The sequence below is a fragment of the Copadichromis virginalis genome, linkage group LG4 (genome assembly GCF_057382275.1).
Source record: "Copadichromis virginalis isolate Kocher_CV1m ecotype Utaka linkage group LG4, C_Virginalis_male_GT1.1, whole genome shotgun sequence".
NCBI lineage: Eukaryota > Metazoa > Chordata > Actinopteri > Cichliformes > Cichlidae > Copadichromis > Copadichromis virginalis.
Genome location: NC_140621.1, coordinates 34,767,467 through 34,788,095, shown reverse-complemented (window position 1 = coordinate 34,788,095; position 20,629 = coordinate 34,767,467). Strand labels below are relative to the sequence as shown.

General features: G+C 43.1%; 1 protein-coding gene across 1 annotated transcript in view; it reads right to left on the bottom strand.

Annotated features, from left to right (window-relative positions):
• The window catches only part of LOC146712003 (xylosyltransferase 1-like), a 39,388-nt gene extending 20,478 nt beyond the window's left edge, over positions 1-18,910 (bottom strand). Inside the window, exons 1-4 of the mRNA XM_085455078.1 lie at positions 18,432-18,910; positions 7,194-7,746; positions 4,558-4,724; positions 2,903-3,105 (exon numbers count right to left, since the gene is read on the bottom strand). Coding sequence (XP_085311204.1) covers positions 2,903-3,105; positions 4,558-4,724; positions 7,194-7,746; positions 18,432-18,716 — 1,208 coding nt within the window. The 5' untranslated portion in view covers positions 18,717-18,910. The remainder of the gene's footprint in view (positions 1-2,902; positions 3,106-4,557; positions 4,725-7,193; positions 7,747-18,431) is intronic.
• Positions 18,911-20,629: the final 1,719 nt, after the last annotated feature.

The following is a 20,629-nucleotide window of genomic DNA, read 5'->3' as shown; positions in this document are numbered from 1 at the left end:
AGAGCCGCCATCGCTCATGACGTCACAGCGATCGATGGATGCTGTGGTGCTAACGCTGCAGCTGTGTTATGGATTTTAGCCAGAAGCATGTTCAAACCATCGCTGTTATGGAGGACAGCAGGCCGGTGCTCGTGAGCTCACGAGGACAGAACGATGGGAAAGAAAAAAGACTGAAAGATGAACACGTGTCATCAGTCTGGAGCTCTCCACAGAAACTGCTTCGTTTAGATGAACGCTGGCTTTAAACAGTCAGCATTACGACTCCAGGTCTGATTTGGAGAAGTAAATAAATTTGATTGCATCTGTGAGGCTTTTAGCTCTCGGTCCAGACTCCAGGGTGTGGAAATCTGAAAACGCCACTTTGCTGTTTCACTGTGTACAAAGTAAACAATGACCTCAGCTGCTCAGCCGTCCACCAGTAAAGTTTAAACAACCTTCAGTCACCTTTAACTTTCCATTTAAAAGCTAATATCAGAGTAGCCTCAGGCCTTTCAGGGTGACAGCTCTCTCTTTGCTCTTCCATGTACGGTTTGTTTATGTTTGGATTTCTGCTGTGTGACTTAATTAGTTCATGTATAGTTTATATTTCTATTAAAACAGCAAACTAACCGCTGGAGGTAATACAACAAATGACTTACATCCTGAGAGGAAAGCAGGACGGAAACTTTCATGGATTTTATCAAAGAAAATGATCGATGCATTACAAACGCTGTGTCTTCTTCCCTCACAGAGAAGAATGTCATTAGCAAGGGCCGCAGCCACATGCTAATGACATGTTGGTGTGCTGCGAGCGTGCACGCCATCGTGCTATTTGCCTGCACTGTTGTGCTCATGTTGTGGACCGTGGCCGGTCACTGCTCAGAGCCAATCTGTTTTCACAGATTATAAAAGCGGGAAAATGAATAAAAGCTCACTTGAATGTGAAGACTGTGATTCTTATTTTGTCTCTTTCTGTTAACGACCAAAGGACAGATTATCTTTAAATAAACGTTAAAGAAAATTTGGTTTCTCTCTTTTTCAGACTATTATCTGTACACCATAGATATGGTCCTGTGGGACAATTCCACCAGAGCGGCAGATCCTGAAAGACTCAGACCAGCCACGCCACATCAAAGTAGACGTGGAAACTACCTGCGTTTCTGTGTCTACATCACTAAATGAGTTTCGGTCATGCAGCTGAACAAGTGTACCTAATAACTTGGCTTTTATATTTATATACACGTACAAATACTGTTATGCTGTTTGACGCCGTTTTTATTCTTCTCGATATATAGTGTCATAGAGAGGCGTTATAGGTCTCAGGAACAGAAGCTCCACCCACCTGCTGCGCCGACCCTCTGTTTATGAGGGGCAGCCAATAAGAAGAAAGCTATGATATGCCTCTGTCACACAGGCACATACAAAATGTCTGTGGATGCGATGGATGGAGCTAAAACCAATTAGAACAACTGTGTGATGTAGCTCTGAATGCCAAAACATTAAGAACAGGCTTGAGTGGAAATGTGAGCTCTGAGATTCGTCTGCTTCCAGGGTTGAACTCTGGTTTAAAACTTTAAGTCATTCATAAATATTTACAAGAAATAAGAATGTGGATCAGATAAACACTTACTCAGAAAGAGCACAAAGACACTGGCTATTGATTCGTCTGCATGCATACTTTTCTCTTAAGATTTGCACCTAATTTTGGACTCTGTGGAAACTGATTAGGTCACAATGAAACCTGATAAACTTAAACCAACATCCTGGCTGAGGTGCATTAAAGTGCAGTAGAGCTGATTCCTTTCACACGTCACCCATCTGTGACCCTCTGACATCCCCAAAGCCAGCTCACACCTGCTCCTAAATTGCTAGAAGACCTGCCTGAGGCGTTTACTCAGGAAGGCGAGAAGCAGCTGGATCTCATCTTGCTTCACATCCCTGCACCAGTTCAAACACACCGATGAGCCAAAACGTATCCTCCACCGGCCTCTTTATGTAACCTCGTTACTGCTTCACATAATTCAGGACTTCTGCTGATCACTGCGATCCCTTCAAACCGAGACACGGGACAGCCAAGAAGAAATGCTCCGCTTCACAGCTGCAGGCTCACGGCTCGCTCTGGTTTACAGTCGTATAGATCAAGTTACCAATAAACCACAAGAGCATCAACTCAAACAAACAAGGCCCACAGGACTGGGCAGATTAGTGGCTGTTAGCTGACATGAGTGGCACAGCTTCCACAGCCATCTGTACTACGAAGCAAGCTCAACGTACGCAGGTTATCTTCTCTACCTGCGGTACAGTCGGGAAGCTACACCTGCAGCCGAGGAAGTACGAGGAAGGAAGAAGCCAGCAAGAAACACTGGCAGAAAGAAATGTGTCAGTTAACAGATTATCAGCATCACAGCTCACAGGAAGATCTGACTGTAATTACAACTCTGTGCGCTGCCATTGTGTTCTTTAAACAGAGGATTTCAAATGATGACTGACAGTGTCAGGCTTTTACATTCAGGAGCAAACCAACTCCAAACCAGGAAGTAGCCTGACTTACAAATTTTATAAAAGGTCGTCACGTAATGACCTTTTAGAGCAACTTTAGGTCTGACACATCTTCCAGCATTGGTGGTACTGTTGCTCATGGGATTAAATGGTGAGCAGGTAGTTTTGGAAAAGCTATTAAAACCTCATTTCACCAACTTCAGTCTATTTTAAACAGATCTGTGGTGTTTTATCCACCAAAGGCTGTTTGTTTTTCTGCAAACGGACCTTTTCTTACATCACCAGAATCAGTCAGATCACATTTGCAAACTCGACATAAACTACATGAACTACAGGCACTTTCAGCTGGGGCTCATCTTCACACTGTAATCACATCAAGGAACACGTTTTAATATCAGGTGTAAACTTCAGCTCAGGCTCTTACCTGATGGGGTAGTCTGCAGCGCTGAGATTGATGAAGAAGTCCCAGGACCAGTCGGCCATGCTGAGGATGTCCTCCATGCTGCGTAGGTACATGGTCAACAGGCTGGCCCCGCCCCAGATGGTGGCCATCCTCCAGGGAGTCACCCGCACGTTTGGATACCGGCTGGCCAGAGACACCACCTCTCTGTGGAGGTAGTTGGACCTCTGAGAGAGGGAAAGGATCACAATTAAGAAATATGACAGCGGTGATAGGCTCCACCCCCCCGGGATCCACTGGAGATGGATTTTTTTCAGCAGTTCAAACACTTTTGTTACTGTGGACATCGACAGAGCTTCAAAACTGCTTTCTCAACCATTCCACAGGATTTATAAAGCTCACTATAAACGCACATTTAGCTCCATTTTTCAGACTGTGAAATCAAGGGTGTCGGACTCGTCCCAAGAGATGTGGACTGGGCGTCATGCTGCCGGCTTTATAGTCACTGCTGCTAAATGCTTTGGTGCAGGTTTAAATGAGGGAACAGGAAACGTTGCCTAAAAGTGGCGTGTTACGATGTAAAAGTCTGATTATGAGCCGGTTAATGCTGCACAAAGTTTTAAAGCTTCTCAGCTGAAGACGTGAAGAAAATAACAGATTCAGATAAAGTGACGGCCCGGCGGTGGGGGGCGCTCGCTAGGACTGTGGACAGCCTTGCAACAGAGCGTGCACAGACTCATGGGACTGTTAGTGTTATTTATTCAACCTTTATTGTAGCAGGAAGTCCCACAGAGATGGAAATCTGTTTCCCCTGGGAGACCTGTTTGAGGCTGAAGCCACGCAAACTCTCAACATAATAAAAATGCAACAGATACAATTTATAGTGGAGCTTACACAACATGATCTAAACCAGCAACAGCAGTCTTAAGATGACACAGTCTCTGCATTCTTTACATCAGAAACCTGTTTAAGTTCAGATGTTTTGCAGGATTAGTGTTATTAAGTATAGAAAACGCTGTGACGCTCCATCATTACTACAGTTTGTGTTTGTTCTCTGATCGTTGTCTTAATTACGACAGTGTTAAGTTCAGGTAGCAATGAGCTACTGATGACTGAGGCGACTGTGCTGACGTTCATTGACTGTAACTGTTCTTTAAAGCTGCAGTGTGTCCAAGTCCTGCTGCAGAAGTGAGATCTCTGTCCCAGTGTCGGCATTCATTATTTTAAATTATTAATTACGTTTTGTTCCCTGTGTTATTCTTTCCTGCCTTTTTAAAACCACACATTTTAATGAGTTTGACGTCTCAGCGTAGCAGAGCGGGATTCCCGCCTCGTTCCGCCTACGGGTTTGTCTTGAAGCGTGACTTTTTTATTAAGTTCATCTAAAAGAAATGTGACGAGAATTAAAAGCACCAAGGCTGAAACAACAAACCGAGCAGAGACGTGCTTCCAAAAGCAGTTTAACCTGAAGTTAAAACAAATCAGACCTTTACCAACCCAGCACACTCGATCACACAAACAGGAAGTACCTGAGCAAAAGAACAGATCCTCCCTAACAGATCATTTGAAGCCGGTCTCAAACTTTCTCCAGCTTTTAAGTGAAAAAATTTAATATTTATAAATTAAAATTAAGATATTGCAAAAAAAATCCTGCTCTGGGCGACGGTCAGCAGTCCTACCTGGTCCACATGGATGTAGTAGTAGTGTGAGGTGTGGTAGATGGCTTTGAAGAGACGCTGGAACTGACGCGAGGCTCGGCCGTGGACGACCAGGACAAAGGCGATCCGTACAGGCGGAGAAGCATCGGAGGCGTCCTCGTCCCACTGTACGTTCACATTAGCTTTACCTGGACAGGAGGAGGTCTGTTAACATCTCACTGATAAATCCATGAATCTCTGCCTGTGTGAAAAGTGTTCCTCCCGTCCACTTCACACTAGCAGGTGAGTTTCATGGTCTTATGAATAATAGTCCTTTTTTAGCAATTAGTAACAAACAAAATCCATCCTCCTGCTTCTCTGCTTTTTGATGCTAAGATGGTTCAATTCAGACAGGTAAAGTAAAGAGGGCTGTGTTTAACTGTCAGTCATACAAAGATAGACCCCAAAAATACCAATATGGATCTGGAAATAAGCAGAACGTTTCCTTTTTAAGACATCAGCGTCACTTCTAAGCCCATTCCTCACTCCAGTTCTTCACTTCCGCCTTTCCTAGTCATGCCGTCTGCAGCTGGTCGAGCCCAATCTTGTACATACAAACGCTCTGACAGCCTAATGCCTCCTCATCATCCCGCCGGCCTTGGCTTGCTTGGCTTTAATTAGTGACCTTTTTGGGCTGTGGAGCATGCTGGGATTGGAGTTTGAGGGGGGAATGACAGTAATCAGGCGGCTGAGTCGAACGCAGAGGCAGAGATGCGTCAAATACGCCCAGGGACGTGCACAGAAACACCAAACTCCTTAAAAGACCGAACGCATGCCCGGCAATCTGAAACCAAACCCCTGCCCGGCTTCACTCTGAGGATATAACCACTGGTGTGTCATCAAAACAACCTATAATCATATAAATTAACCCTCAAACGGCCCTGAGTAAATCATTAGTCAGCCTTTCCAAAAATAAGACTACAAACTGCTTGTTTAATTAGGGTGTAATTATGCTGGATGAGCATCGTCCTCCTCTGTGTCCATTCATGCTTCAAGTCCCTGAAAATAGAGCTGGCACCCGTGAGGGATGCCTCTTTGCATCTACGGCACGTGCTCAGTTAAAAATGTTTCTGAAGGGGTAAATTTGGAAGGCAAAAATCCCTTTTCCACTTACTGCAATCTGCCACTTCAAAGCAGCCACTTGTTCATGTCCTTTCTGTCTTGAAATCTGTCGCCCATTCATTTGCTGACAAATGAATCACTATGTTAACATGAAAGGATATTTCAGACCTAAAATCATAGGTTAATACATGCAGACTACGAATAAATCTCGAGGTGCTCATACACGTGGAAATTTAGTCGCACTGACACCCGGAGCAGACTGCAAGCGATGGATCGCAGCACCGCAGCTGTCAGCTACATCGAGGTAGAGCACATTACTGAACGTGCAATTTACAGATTATCAAAGTGATCTGTTTATATCTTCATGCCAGCTTCAGACAAAGAGGGCAGGCAGCTTTCATCTTGATGCCACCTACACATCCATCCTTCAGATGGTCAAGAAGAAACGTCCTGTGTTTTGAGCCCTGAGTTTCGTATTTTTGGACATTTGCAAACGTATTAAAAACAAAGACATGCATCAACTTATCATGTTTTTCTTTATATCTTCATCATGTCACCATTTATACTCAGATGGCATAAACGGCTGTTCATAGACACCAAACAATAAACAATACTAAATACATATACTTCTTCACAAGCTACATGTTCATTATATAAACCAAAGCATGGATTACAGGCACTGTTACCGTCACCGCTTGATGAACAATCATTTCACAGATTTGCATGACAATACATCCCTGGTACCTTCACTGTAACTGATGTCATGTAAACAACAAAAACATTTTATCATCTTTGCCACATTAAAAATAAATAAATGCTTGTGAGACAGCTCACAATGTGAAAGCCGTCTGAAGTGAGGTTTATTCGCCCCGGGCAATTGTCAATCCTGGTATCCAGGGCAGCTTATACAGTAAGTTTCTTTCAGACTGAATAATATGTCTACATGCGCTACAATCATAGTAAGAGTAAGCATGTCTCCATTAATGTCGAGTAATCTCTGTAATCTGATTGTGTTAGTGTTTAGCATGTCTGATGTTTTGTGTCTTCCTGTTCTGTTTAGGTTACTTCCTGTTTTATTTTGACAGTATAGTGTCTTTGATGAGTTTCAGCTGTTTCCTCCCTCCTGTTTCATGTGTTTCTCTGAGCCTCTCTGCTTCTTTGTGTCCATCTGTTTTATTCTTGGACTTTATAAACATAACAGATTGTTCAACCTCTGCTTCATCAAATCGATCTGGAGCCTGCGTTTGGGCTTTTCACCATTCATGACAGTAATGAGGATGACTATGATTCACTATTCTATTTATTTTATTCAGAGGTCCTCAGTTCGTCTTCATCCTCATCTGTTTTAGCTTCGTTCGCACAGTCACCTCCCTTTATTCTGATTGGCTCTCCCTCACAAAGAGAAGGTTTGAACAACATTGATGCAGCAGAAAATAAAACATTCCTTTAACCTATAATTTAAGGATTTTTATGACTTTTGTGTTTTTTGTTGTTGGTTATGTGAATAATATGAAACGCGTCTGTTGTTACCTGCACACACTGAGATGTGATCTTACCTTCTGCGGGGCAGTAGCGAGGAACTTTCTCGGGCATCAGCGTCCCCTCCTTGTGTTTGCAGTACACCTCTACTATCTGCTGCCGGCACTCCCGGCTCTTGGCTCTGGAAAGAGCTGAAATGGCTTCTTTACCGCTGATCTCACACTGCAGCTGCTCCTTCCTCACCTCCAGACCAGGCGGCAGCGGAGGAGAAGCCGGCTTCTTGGTCTGGTAGAACGGCGAATCCGGATTGGACCCCTGAGCCGGCGCTGCAACCGTTGGCAGCTTGGGGTGGGCTTTACGGGTGTGGGTGTGGTTGCGATTGTGGCCCGGCACTCTCGGTTGGATGGGAGGGTACTTGAGGACCTCGTTGGCAGATTTTCCCAGCATGCTTTGCGCTTGGCTCTTTTCTAGCTTACGTTTGGCATTTCCGACTGGCACTCGCTGGCTATGTGATCGGGCCCCCAGGTTGCTGTTGCTGTCGATGGTGTCAAAGTCTTTGGGGACCGAGTTCTCATTATTGTTGCTGTCCAGGCGGACTTTCTCTTTGGGGCGGTGCGAGTGGTAAACGTTCTGCAAGGAATGACAAATATAGTTCTTACATAAAGCAAAAATTAAATAAATTAAATCAAAGAAAACTCTTCTTTAACAGTTACAAAGACAGGCTGTGTATCCATTTACAATTATATGATGCATTTTTCAAGAAAAAAAATTTGCATCGTCATTTTGAATCCAAATACTAAAGTGAGGGACGTGGACCAGCTGCAAGGAAATAAATAACTTCCAGCTAAATCTGAAAGTGATGAGGCTAGAAAGGAAAGTTTGGACAGGACGGGAGCAAAGCTCAAGTCAGGAAGACATTTGAACCCTTTAGGCTCTCCCTGCTTCACATACATGTTAAATGTACGGAGCTCCACGTGTTACACACACGTGAGCTCGTTTATCTCCTTGGAATGAATCAAAGTGTTGTTCCTGCACATCACAATAAAACAGAGCAGAAGCAAAGACTCGTCCACACGCCGGGGTCCACAGCGCTACAATCAGAGCCTGGTGGGCGTCTGTGTTTCAGCAGCATCGCCACATGACCTCGATGAGTATTTTAATCCCACAGATCTCCCCCATATCTGTCTTTCCCAGGATAAAGAGTGCGCACACACACACACACACACACACGCACACACACACTAAGCCCCAGCAGGAAGACAGTAATATCAGCTCTTGCCACCTGCTTCTCAGTCAACCTTTCATTATCTCATCTGTAATATCAGCTCAGAGGAAAGAGTGTGTGTGTGTGTGTGTGTGTGTGTGTGTGTGTGTGTGTGTGTGTGTGTGTGTGTTGCCGCAGTGAACATTTTCAGCTCTCCTGCCATTATTATAAGTGTGATATCCAGGAATAAAACCTCCAGAGTACAGCGAGAGATAGATTTCACACACACACACACACACACACACACACACACACACACACACACACACACACACACACACACACACACACACACACACACACACACACACACACACACACACACCTTTTCCTTCTTGAAACATCTGACTGAGGTTTTTTCTTACCTCTGAAATATGTCGGTCTGAACCAAAGTCTCGAAATTCAACAGAAAACTGTGAAAAACGTCTAAACTTATTAACCTGCCAACAACAATTTACACGCAAACACAAAATAACCACAAAAAGATCTCAAAGACCCCCCCCCCCCAAAAAAAATCCCAAACACAATGAAAACCAAACAGCCACAAACACAAAGCCATCTCAGAGACACAAAACAACCAAAGGAACAAAACCTCAAAGAAATGCAAAGTGACAACAACAGAAGGCCAAACGCACACAAATGAAATCAAAATGACCACAGAGAGGAAAAACTGTTACACAAAAACAAAACAAAGGGAAATGGACTGATTCTTATACAACGCTTCCTGACTCCACCTGAGCACTCAGCGATTTATACAACATCCCTCCTTCACCCATTCAAGTGCTTCCTGTCCAACATTCACACTCATGCATATTCTGATGGATGCATTGGAGAGCTGCTTGGAGTTACGCATCTTACCCAAGAACATTTGGCATGCAGACTGGAGCAGCCATAACCTTACAGACAAAAACATTATCAGAAAGAAACAAAAAAATGACCAAAGAAAAACGAGATGCCGACACACTCGGCTCAGAAACACTAACAAAATGACTCAAACTGACTACAAACATAAAAAAGCAGGACAGCAGGTAGAAAACTGGCGGATGATGATGATGATGATGATGATGATGTTTTTCCTAACAGCTCCTTCAGTGCAAACAAGAAGTCAGAGATTTGTAAATGAAATGTTTTTTGTAATGAGGCCGATTTGATGCAGTTTCAGGAGTTTTCCAAAATGTCCTCGAGCGTTTCAGGCTGTAATTCGCTCGACACAATAATACAAGTTTGTCTCTCCTTCACAGATCCACCTCCAAAGAAAAGCAGAGCGTTTTTTCCCAGAGGGCCGTGCTTTCCATGGAGACCGGCCACAGCTAAAATACCACCGCTTACCTACAAAGACATCATTCTTTACACTCACAGAGGGACTGAGTCACTGCTTTCTTGCTCGTGGTGCTCCTGTGTGAGTCACTTTGCTCTCAGCCGCTCTCCTTCTCAGCAGGTTCCTATTGAAGCCTTCAGACCTCCTGCTGCTCCGCAATAAAGGAGACACACAAGAGACAGGAGAGGCCATTCCCTCGGGCGCCGGGGGCGAGGCAGGGAAAGGGTAGGAGGAAAGAGACCTGTTGCTCTGACATCTGTTGATTACGAGTTCACACTAATAAGGATAATCTGAGAATGCCTGGATCTGGTGTGGTGACAAGAATGTGCGGTGGTGTTTTCTGGGAATTCTCTGAAGTGAGAGCAGAACAGCCACTTCCACATGTGTGACTATCAGCGAAAAGCTGCTGTGCTCCTCATATTTATCTACATCTTGTAAAAGATCTTGAAGTGTTGACAAAAACGGCAAGAGTGCACAGACACCTGCTCCGAGATATGCACCAGTGAGCCACAACATTAGAAACGCCTGCCTCACGATAGCCACGTTTACATTAACACATTTAACTGGATTAAAAGCCTGACTGGTTATACAGGTCAGCAGTGGGATTGGTCTGTTACATCCACCAACGACATCAACACAACAGGAACACGATGTAGGTCCAAAAGTCACAAATGTGAGCGAAGGTTGTGGCACACCAAAGGTGACCATGCAAAGATAAATGCAGGCGTTTGTTTACATCAGAACTTCTACTTCTTACTACAAAGTAGGGCTGCCACAAACGATTATTTTGATAGTCGACTAGTCACCGATTATATTTGCGATTAGTCACTAATCAGATCATCATCCATTGGACGTAAAACTACAGCTTATTGCACCAGCAGCATCTGCTCTTATATAACTATCATTAGCTTACAGCTTTAAGTGTTTAAGGTCTGTGCTAACTAAAAATAAAGACAAGATGAGAGTTTATTAAATTTTAATGAAATTTGCAGATTGTTTCGGTGAGGTTTAATAAACTCCTTGCTATCTAAAATATAACAGGACACCGGAGTAAATTCTCGAGCATCTCACACTTCTGATAATCAGCTGTCTGCTTGACGTTTATTCAGCTGTGTAAAAACTATAACTTTAATCTCAGCCAAACCGATTTACTCAGGAACAAATAAAATACTAAAAAAAAGCCAAACAATAACATTTTAAGTTATCTAAGTGACTCATATATCATGTTTAACCTGAGTAGCGAAAGACGGCGGTGGGTTTGAAAACGATTTGCCGGGAGTCCGGTGTTCTCATGGCTCTAGTTAGCCTTGCCCCCGGCTAGCTATCGAGCTAGTGGGTAACAGACGTCTCCGAAAACGTCGGAGCGCTTTTGAAAATATGTGGTGTCCTGATAAACTGAGCAGATATTTGAGGTTTACACAGCTACATTCTCCCTGAAAATATGTTAAACGTTTATTTTGTGACCCAGAAAGAATAATAAGAGTAACATTAAAACTAACTAGCTGCCGCCATTGTTGGAAACTGAGCTGGGCTGCGCTATGAATTCTGGGACACAGCTTCTTCTTCTTCTTCGGGGTTTAACGGCAGCTGGCATCCTTGTACATGCAGTGCTGCCATCTTCTGTTTCAGTCCGTTATTACACTCTTAAATCCTACTACTGATTCCTGCGTCTTTGGGATCTTACAAAGCTTCAAACGACGCGTCGACTATTAAATCAGTCGTCGACGATTTTAATAGTCGATTAATCGTGGCAGCCCTACTACAAAGTTAGTCAATTCTCCACAGAATGATCATGGATACTAACGGACCTACAATTCACATCAAATGCCACCTTCACCCTTTATTATCACCCAGTAAAACACAATAAAGTCATGATTCAGTCTTATGAATGAGCCCACAGGTCTCTGTTACTGCTTTTACAGTTCGGACCAAAGTCTGCATTCGTCCACAGAAATGGACATTTTTCATATCAAATGGTTCTTTAATGATTCCAACTACCAAATATCCAGTACATGATGTCTCTAACGTCTGCTCAAATGGCCCCCACAGGCAGGGTAGAAAGAGGCTGTTGTTTTCTTGGCAGCAGTGATTTGGTGTGTTGTGACAGACAGAGCGAGAAAACACCTTCATATAACGCGATAAAGAGCCCTTTCACATGGCTGTAGGCTGCATCTGTACACAGCTCTGGTTATGCATTAATCAAGCTCCTGTGTAGGTGTGTTTACCCTCAGTATACCTGCGGGAAAATGCCGACTGGTGGGCAGTGAAAATCTTATAGGCTGCCTTATGTTGGTCATGTTTACAAATCCATGCATGAAGCAGGAAAGGTTGGCAAAGAGCTTCCGTGGTGCCTGAGATGTTTGAACTCACAGATGGTACGTTTCATAAGGCCTGTAGATTTCTATATGGCTCACAGCGAGAGCCGTTACGCAGACGTTTCTAGTTTTTCTACTGCATCTTCATGTCTTTTGTAATTAATGCATGCTGAATTCAAGCTGTGATCATTTCACTTCTGCATGAAAGTGGAGCCTAAACACAGAAGACATACGAAATGCTTTAAAGAAAATGATGAGCTACAAGCTCATGTGAACGTCCTCGCGAGTAAAAAGAAAACATCAAAAGCTCAAAAACATTTAGTTAATTCCCAGCTTGTGGCGAATGCGTGTTTCTCCCAGGAACAGTTGTTTGCCAGATGGCTGCAGACGGGTCCCCAGGCCATGATTGCCACATTCACATGTTTCGGGGTCACATTTCTGCAAAACCTCAACGCACCAGTCAGGACACTGACTTCCCAACTTAGGAAGTGGGATTGTAGGAGTAGCATGTTATAGCTTGGTAATGGGATTATGATATCAAGTCTCCTACACCACCGCAGTTTGTTTTTGTTAACATGTTTAATCGAGTGTAAGAGCCAACCTCATCTTTTTGCAGCGAAACGTGACAATGAAAATAATCCGATTTAAGATCATGTTGTAGTTTACTTCATACAGTTTGAGCAACTTTGACACCAGACTGTCAGTTCTTCACTGTTAAACATTTGTGGGAATATTGTATGAATTACGTCTTGATGCATGTTCAATCATCCAGGTAAGTAAATCCCCAAAAGTTGATTCTGTTCATCTGGACGCGGCGCCGTCAGAGGGAGAAACGTTTCTCTCTGACGGCGCCGCGTCCAGATGTATGAATTAAAAATATTTTTCAGATTCGGCCAGTCTTAATACAACAGTTGGTGATTTTTCTGGGCCTGAATAAACAGATCTGAGTAATCAGACTACTATATTTGGCAATAAGTGCATTGTAGCTCAAAACACACACTGGCACTAAATACACAATAATATGGGAATAGTAAAATTATAATATTCATCATAGTTGATGAATGTCACTATGACACTGAGTGACAGTTTTGGGTTTTTTAATTAGGAATGCTAATTTATTATCCATACAGGATGATCATTATCTCGTCTTTAAAAAGAAACTGAGTCTGCCAAAGCAAAAAAAAGAAGAAACAAACTGACAAAGAAGAGCATCACGTCCCAAAGGAGATGAATGGAGTAATCTGTCTAAATAGAGAGATTGAGAGACAAAGGAAAACCAGAGCCAGATGGACAGAAAGTAAGCTAAATGGACTGTGATGAGGGTTAGGATGGTGCTGTGTAAACCTGGCTGAAACCACCGCGGCACCAACAGGGCGCCCCAGGATTACAGCAGGGATTTACATCCACCCATGCCAGATTTACTGAGAATTATATCAAAGAAAATACAGAAAAACATAAAGCAGCTTCATGGTTCTGACAGCAGTCTACGCTGCTAAATCACATATACTGAATTAGATCTGGATCATCGCATCAATTTACAGCTGCTCTGCTGGTTTCAGGCACTGCTACCAGACTCTGCAGGTTTCTCCTTAAAATAAATGTATATATGCATCATTAACAGCATCAGAGAGACAGATCATCCCAATTAATTCTGCATCTGTAAGCACAAATATACAATCAGAGTCAAACAAATCATCTTCAATAACTAGGAGAGCCCTGCAACAGAGGGTCTGCAAACCTTAGATCAAACCTGATCTCAAATCATTGTGCAAATGACCATAATCAACAAAAGTCCAACACCAGGCCCAAAAACAAAGCTGCAACGTCTACACCACAGAGTCAGGACCCAAGATTATAACATTTACTTTTTCCCAAATCACTTTGAAATCAAGTCCAAAAGTTTTGCTCTGATCTCATCATCATGGTGTTGGAAAGCCCCCACCCAACCCTAAAACACAGCCCCAAATGTTTCACAATGAACCAAGTCCAGGAACAGAACCCTGATCTCAACATCATGGAACCACTGATGATCCAAAAACAGCCCCCGAGCCAACGACCCTGTCAAGACGTCCAAAAATAGAGACACGTCAGCATCAATGAGTCAGGGACCAAGACCAAAACCAGTCCACGATCAAGATTCAATATCTGTCACCAAGTCCAAAAACAGAGCCCTTATCTCAACATCATGATGTTTAAAAAAAACTTAAAACAACGCTAGAATATTTACGTAATGACATCATGACCCAAACTCAAACTCAGTTTGAACCAAGTCCAAAAACAGAGCCGATGTCGAGTTCTGCCTGAGCCTTAATAAGCCTCATTACACCACGGCAGATAAACGTACAGAGCTCCCGTCTCACTTTGTGTCTGTTAAGAACAACTTATTGGTTTCATTCTGGGGCCATCACAGGTTTACAGCTGGTTTAAAGGATATCTGAGACTCCTGAGCGCCACACGTTCATCTTCATGACAATCAGCCGCACACATCAGAGAGGCAGACTGACAGATTGCTAATCTGAAACCTTACTGTCCTCACTCTCTTAAACTGTCCTCACTCTCCTTTTTTAAACAATGTTCGGTGCAGAGATACAAGCGAGGACACACAGACACACAAACACAGCATTTAGGGATTATTGTACAATCTAAACTAGATTAGAAAGTATAAATCCCATCAGAGAAACACGATCCAAAGAAATCCTCTAATCTGATCTGACCTGGCTGTTAGTGTGTGTATCGGCTCTGACACGCACAGTGTGGTCAGCACTGTACACGTGTGCGCACAGACGGCTTCACGGGGCTTTCTCAGGGTTCACGTTTGATTTAAGAGTTCAGGTTAGAATCAGGATTAGGCTGCGGTCAGCAACCTGGGAAAGCTTTATGTCAAAGTCCTCACGAAGACACAGCTGCAGATTTAAATACCAGCAGTGTTCAGCTTTCCAGCAATGGCTGTGTGTGTGTGTGTGTGTGTGTGTGTGTGTGTGTGTGTGTGTGTGTGTGTGTGTGTGTGTGTGTGTGTCCAACACACTGCAGCCTCGTTTATAACATCCAGTCAAGTGTGTTCACTACAATCCTGAAAGGCGCCACAGTGACATGACTCCCACATTCATCACACCTTCGAGGTGGAGGACCGCACTCATACGCGACTGCTATGATTGTGTTTCACTGAAGCAGGTTTCCTCTGTTTCTGCACATGCCCAGATAGAAATGTAACCAGGGTTAAGGGCAACTCGTCCCAGGTCTGATGGTTCCTAGCTATCTTCGTCTTGTTCCAACACCCAGCGGTTAATGTTATAGAAAAGTTAAAAAGCCAGAAAACATTCACCTTTAAAAAAATAAAAAATAAAAACTTTGAGGTTTGATGTCCAGGAAGACCCAAAATATTTAATGAAAACATTAAACATTCATGTAGCTGCCATCCCCTCAGTTAGAACCTGTTAAATATTTAAATATATACATCACAAGACAAAGAAAGGTAAAGATTTTGAAACTGGCTCTTGGGCACATAAAAAAACGGAAACAAGACTGAAACAGGACGAATGAGGCTGAACTCTCTTTTAAAAAGCTAAAGCAGCTCCTGTTTAACCTAATGGGACAAAAATTGAATAAATCATGATTGTGTTGTATTAAATAGCTCTTTAAACTACTGGTTGAGACAAGAAGGTCATCAGGAAAGTGTTTACTGAGCTCATAGATGAGGGTGAAGTAGGGTCATTTTCCCACAGACTTCTATACAACCTGAAATCTTTTTGAAACCAGAGTCACTGCCTCCTGCTGGCCATTGGAAAGAATGCAAGTTTAAGGCTTATCACCATTGCAGCGGTCCCCAGCCGCAGACCGTTTTAATGTCAGATAATATAAATGCACCAACAACACTGAGAGTAACATCCCCCTCTGCCCCTTAATGCTCTCTGGTCACTATGGTAACGAGTAAATATTTTTTTCAAAATAAGACACACAACTACAACACGGGAAACCAAGTAAACAATAAAAACCACAAATTTCACACCGAGCCTCAACTCTGGCCTGAACCGTCGCAGCCTGGTGGTTCTGCTCCACTCTGACAGGAAGTGCAGACGATAGAAAAGTAGATAACGCTGCATGTAAACATCGAGGTTTCTGAAGGCTGCCAACTATTTAAAATAGGACATTTCTGAGTAACGAAAGAATTAAATATACTTGTTTTATTTCTGTCTATAAGCACAGAAAGGCTGACGTGTCCAAGTCTGTGACAGACAGGTCGCAGGATCCTCCCAACTCACAGAGGAACGACTTGGATCAACAGCCACATTAATACAGGCTCAGCATTACAGTCATACCTCCAGTACGATCAGAATATGAGATAAGTCCTGTGCCTTTCCAATCACCCCACCATCACCATCACAAACCGACTCCCACAGTGCTCTTCGGTGAATCGGCGCTATCAGTGTTCTCCCGAGAAGTCCAGACTGTGGCTGTTTGGACCCCGTAAACATTCTTGTTCTCTGACACGGATAACACGTCATGTATTTTCTAGAACAACACCAACATCTACTCTTAGTTATCAAACAGCTTTTAAGGAACGGGCCAACATGTTCTCACAAAGATAAACATAAAAGCACACACTCAGTGTTTCAGGGGGAGGAGGCTATTTTCACTGAGTCCCAGCAAGTGATATTTTATTGGAAATGGGACACTGCTTCCTGCTAACACACACACACACACACACACACACACACACACACACACACACACACACACACACACACACACACACACACACACACACACACACACACCATTAAAACATGTGAGAACAGCTGGATCCCAACAGGTTTTTCTGAACATACAAACACAGGAATCTCAGCAGGATGATAGTGAGTACTGTGCTGTGCCTGAAATGAGCTGTGGAGCATTCACGTGGAGATGAAGATGGAAATCTAACTATGAATGTGAGAAGACAGAAAATTACTAAAATAGAGATTTTTGGTTTTTGCCTTTAAGGTAAAACTGCTTTAAATTTTAGCTTTCGGGTCAAACTTAAATACAGGTTTGCTAAAGAAATTCTACACAAAGCCTCATTTGTAAAAGTGATTTTACAACTTAATGTCAGAGCAGACCGACTTCCATTAATAACACAAGGTTAAATCTGTTTTCCTAGTTTCTTAAGTGTCGCGACAATCCTTTAATTTTAGTAAGGAAACCTCCCAAAATCCAAGCTTAGAACATTTTCCTCTAAGAACTACTGATTCTGTGCAAAATTACATGACACTAAAATAGGTGTTAGAGCTTGAAATGAAACAGTTTATCAAAATATGATGAAAAAATTACACAAAGTTTTATTGTTGCAAGAATGGACGCCATCACCAAAGCTTTCACTTGATGAGCTGTGTCTTTGTCATAATTACCAAGTTTTACACACAAGACCAGTTTCCACCAATAAAAATTGTTAACTAATTTCCTCAAATGTGATTAAAATTTATGAGGGAAAGGGAGCTTAATTTGAGGACCCGTTTAATTTTAAAACCTCACACCCAAAAAGTTGCTTCAAGGAGTAAAAGTGTTCATTTTACCTCTAACTTAATATTAAATGTTATTGTTCCCTTTATAAACATATTTCATAAGCCGATATTACAGGGGAGCAACTTCTCTTAACCAAAACTGGCTAAATCATTTCCTAAATTCCTCAAGTGTCAGTAAAATTCTTTAAATTTACCAAGGAAACCGCAAACACCTAAACCGAGGAGCATTTCAGGCCCAAACCTCATTCTGTGCAAAAACACCAAAGTACCAGAGATTTAAACGGGACTGCAGAATGAACAGATTCATAAAAACACGGTGACCTTTCACGCTGAAAGTAACACAAATGACGTTTAAAACGTGAGACGCTGCCAAACCAAACTCCAACAACAAAAACAGCCATTTGCACATTTTCTCGGTTGTCGACCCTTAAAATTAGATTTTTGAACAAGACTGGGGGCATTTCTTTTTAAATGTCTGCGTGATCTTTAATTCGGCATTGGTCTTACAATGAATAAAGCGCGTGATCACCCGTAGTTTTCATTTCATTGTCACAGCAATCAGCTGTTATGAAGCGTTAATGGAAACTGTCTGAGGCTCACAGCTTAAAGTGATGAATTGATTACCTGGTGCTGATACGTTTTTCAACTGTAGCTACGAATGAGAAGGTGGCGCAGTTAACCTGCCACAGCCACCAATAATCGACACCTTAAATTGGCTGTTTTTTAAATTAAGTTTGGCCTACAGACCCATCTCCCTGACGAAAGCGGGCAAACTATTGACGGGAAAGCCAAAACAACAGGCAGCAGCTGCAGCATCTTCTCCGTGGCTGCCATGCGGCTTCCTTCGGCTCATTCCCCGAAAACACGCGTGTAAAAATCTGATTAAAGCGCCTCGTGAAGGGCACATCAGTCAAACCCACCGCCTGCAGCTGCTGCTGATCGGCCGCCTTCCCGACCAGCGGCGGCGGGTCGCCCCTCTTCTGCAGCCCCTTCCGCGGGTGCTCCATGTCGGCTTTGTTGAACCCCCCGGTCCGGTCCTCTCTCTTCTCCCGGCTCCTGGCGCCTCCGTCCCCACCGGTGGAGTCCAGGCTGCTGAAGTTCCACACGATGAGAGTCTGGACCAGCAGGACGGCCAGAGCAGCGACCAGCAGCAGCGCGGACCTGGAGCGCCGGGCCAGCCTGCGGGCGCACGGGTTACCGTTCATCTTCTCCTCCTCCCTCCCTCCGGGTCAGACTCAGACTGAGAGCTCCATCCGCTAAACGCCGACAGCGGGGTGTGAATGCTCCCCTCCGCGGCCAGAGAGCTGCTACTGGCTGGCAGAGAGCAGCAGGAGGAGGAGGGAATTTGGCACAGACTCGAAATGAGGAGAGAGTTTTGGAGGCGGTGAAGAGGACGCAGAGGCCCTCATGCGGCCATTTAACGTCAGTAGTTCAGAGAAAGTCTGAGATTCCCCGAATGCACCAGTGAACGACTCAGGAAATCCTTCCTGCCTGTGGATACATATCTGTACGACTCCCCCATCCAGTAGCTGCACCCTTCATCACATGCTGCAGTGAAGTTTTACAGTAAAATGTCTGTAATTTTCTGGATACGCAAATATCTTAATTATAAATATACATTGGAGCTGTTTCTTATATTTTGTAACGTTGTAATATATCGTATATACAGCCTGTTGCTGTTCTTATTGTCTTGGACCGACTGTAACCACATAATTTCCTCTGGGATTAATACAATGTTCTGAATCTGATTGTGAAGCGACACCTCTGCAGGGCCGGAGCTGCATTTCTGTAGACAGGAGCAGAAAGCCGTTGTTGCCCCCCCCCCCCCATGAAACCACACACTGAAAAATTATAAATTAATATTTTTTTTACTTTTCGAGGAAAAATACCAACAACTTTGCCTGAATTGTAATGCTGTGTGATACCAAATAAATAAAGGGAGCTTTATAGAGGAGAGCAGTGTTTCATGATTTATGAGGTGAATCATCATCAACACATTTGAATGATCACTAAATCACTGTGATTTTCACTTTCTGCCATAAATAACACAGTGAACACATCTTTCAGCTTTCATGTACATAATTAAACAGATTGTTTGAGACCTGGAACAGAAATGTGTCTGTGTCTAAAACACTTTAGGCCAGCTTCTATTGTTTAAATGTGCTATAGACGTTAAATAAAATAGACGTGACGGGGAACGCTGAAAAGTTGGGACATTTTTCACAGTTCCTGTTTGACGTATATTTTTTTCACTTAAAAAATAATGGATCATTTTCAGTGCTGATCTTAGACGATAGAAACGAAGTATCGACCCAGCACTGAAACCCTGTTGATAGCATCGATATGAACATTTTGCTACTTTGTCTCTGTTTCTGTCACCGTGATCACACTGGAGTTTTTTCACTGCTGTTCCAGTTTTCTTTTATAAGGCAGCCCCAGTACAGCTGGTCAAATTTTGGTTTTTGAATGAGCATATAGTAGGAGTCAAACCTGATTTTCGACATGATATTTAAGTAATATTTGTTACTGCTTTCATTGTCTGAGTGCCAGCATGTTCAACCTAAACATAGCCCCACCTGCAGTTTCCTCTGGTTCACATTTGGCCTTGACTGAGGATTTAGGCACACGTGAATCATTTATGGATCAATTGTGTGGTGACATCTGGACAACATCTGGATTCAGCACTAAGAAACAAATGGATTATTATCAGGACATCCTTTCCTTCTCACAGTAACCCTGACAGGTACATGAAGGTCGTTATCAACTTTGTAAAAGAGAATATGTTGACTTCTCCTCTAGCAGCAGGTTAAAAATTATAATTAAACAACACCTTTTCTTTCTAGGGAAAGGCCGTATAACTATATATCTTTGTGGTCTCCTGTCAAAAACATGGATGTGGGACCTGCTGTTCTGCTAACCACACCTCATGAATACCATGACGTGTGACTTACAAGAAAATGTACAAGACCTGAAACAAAAGTGAAACTTGGATTTAAAACCGGTTGAACAAGCTAACAGGTGGCTGTGTTACTGAGAAACAAAACAACGGGCCAATGATTTTTATTCCCCGTCCTCCCTTTAGATCTGCTTCTCCTGCTCCCTGTTCGTCACCTTAAAG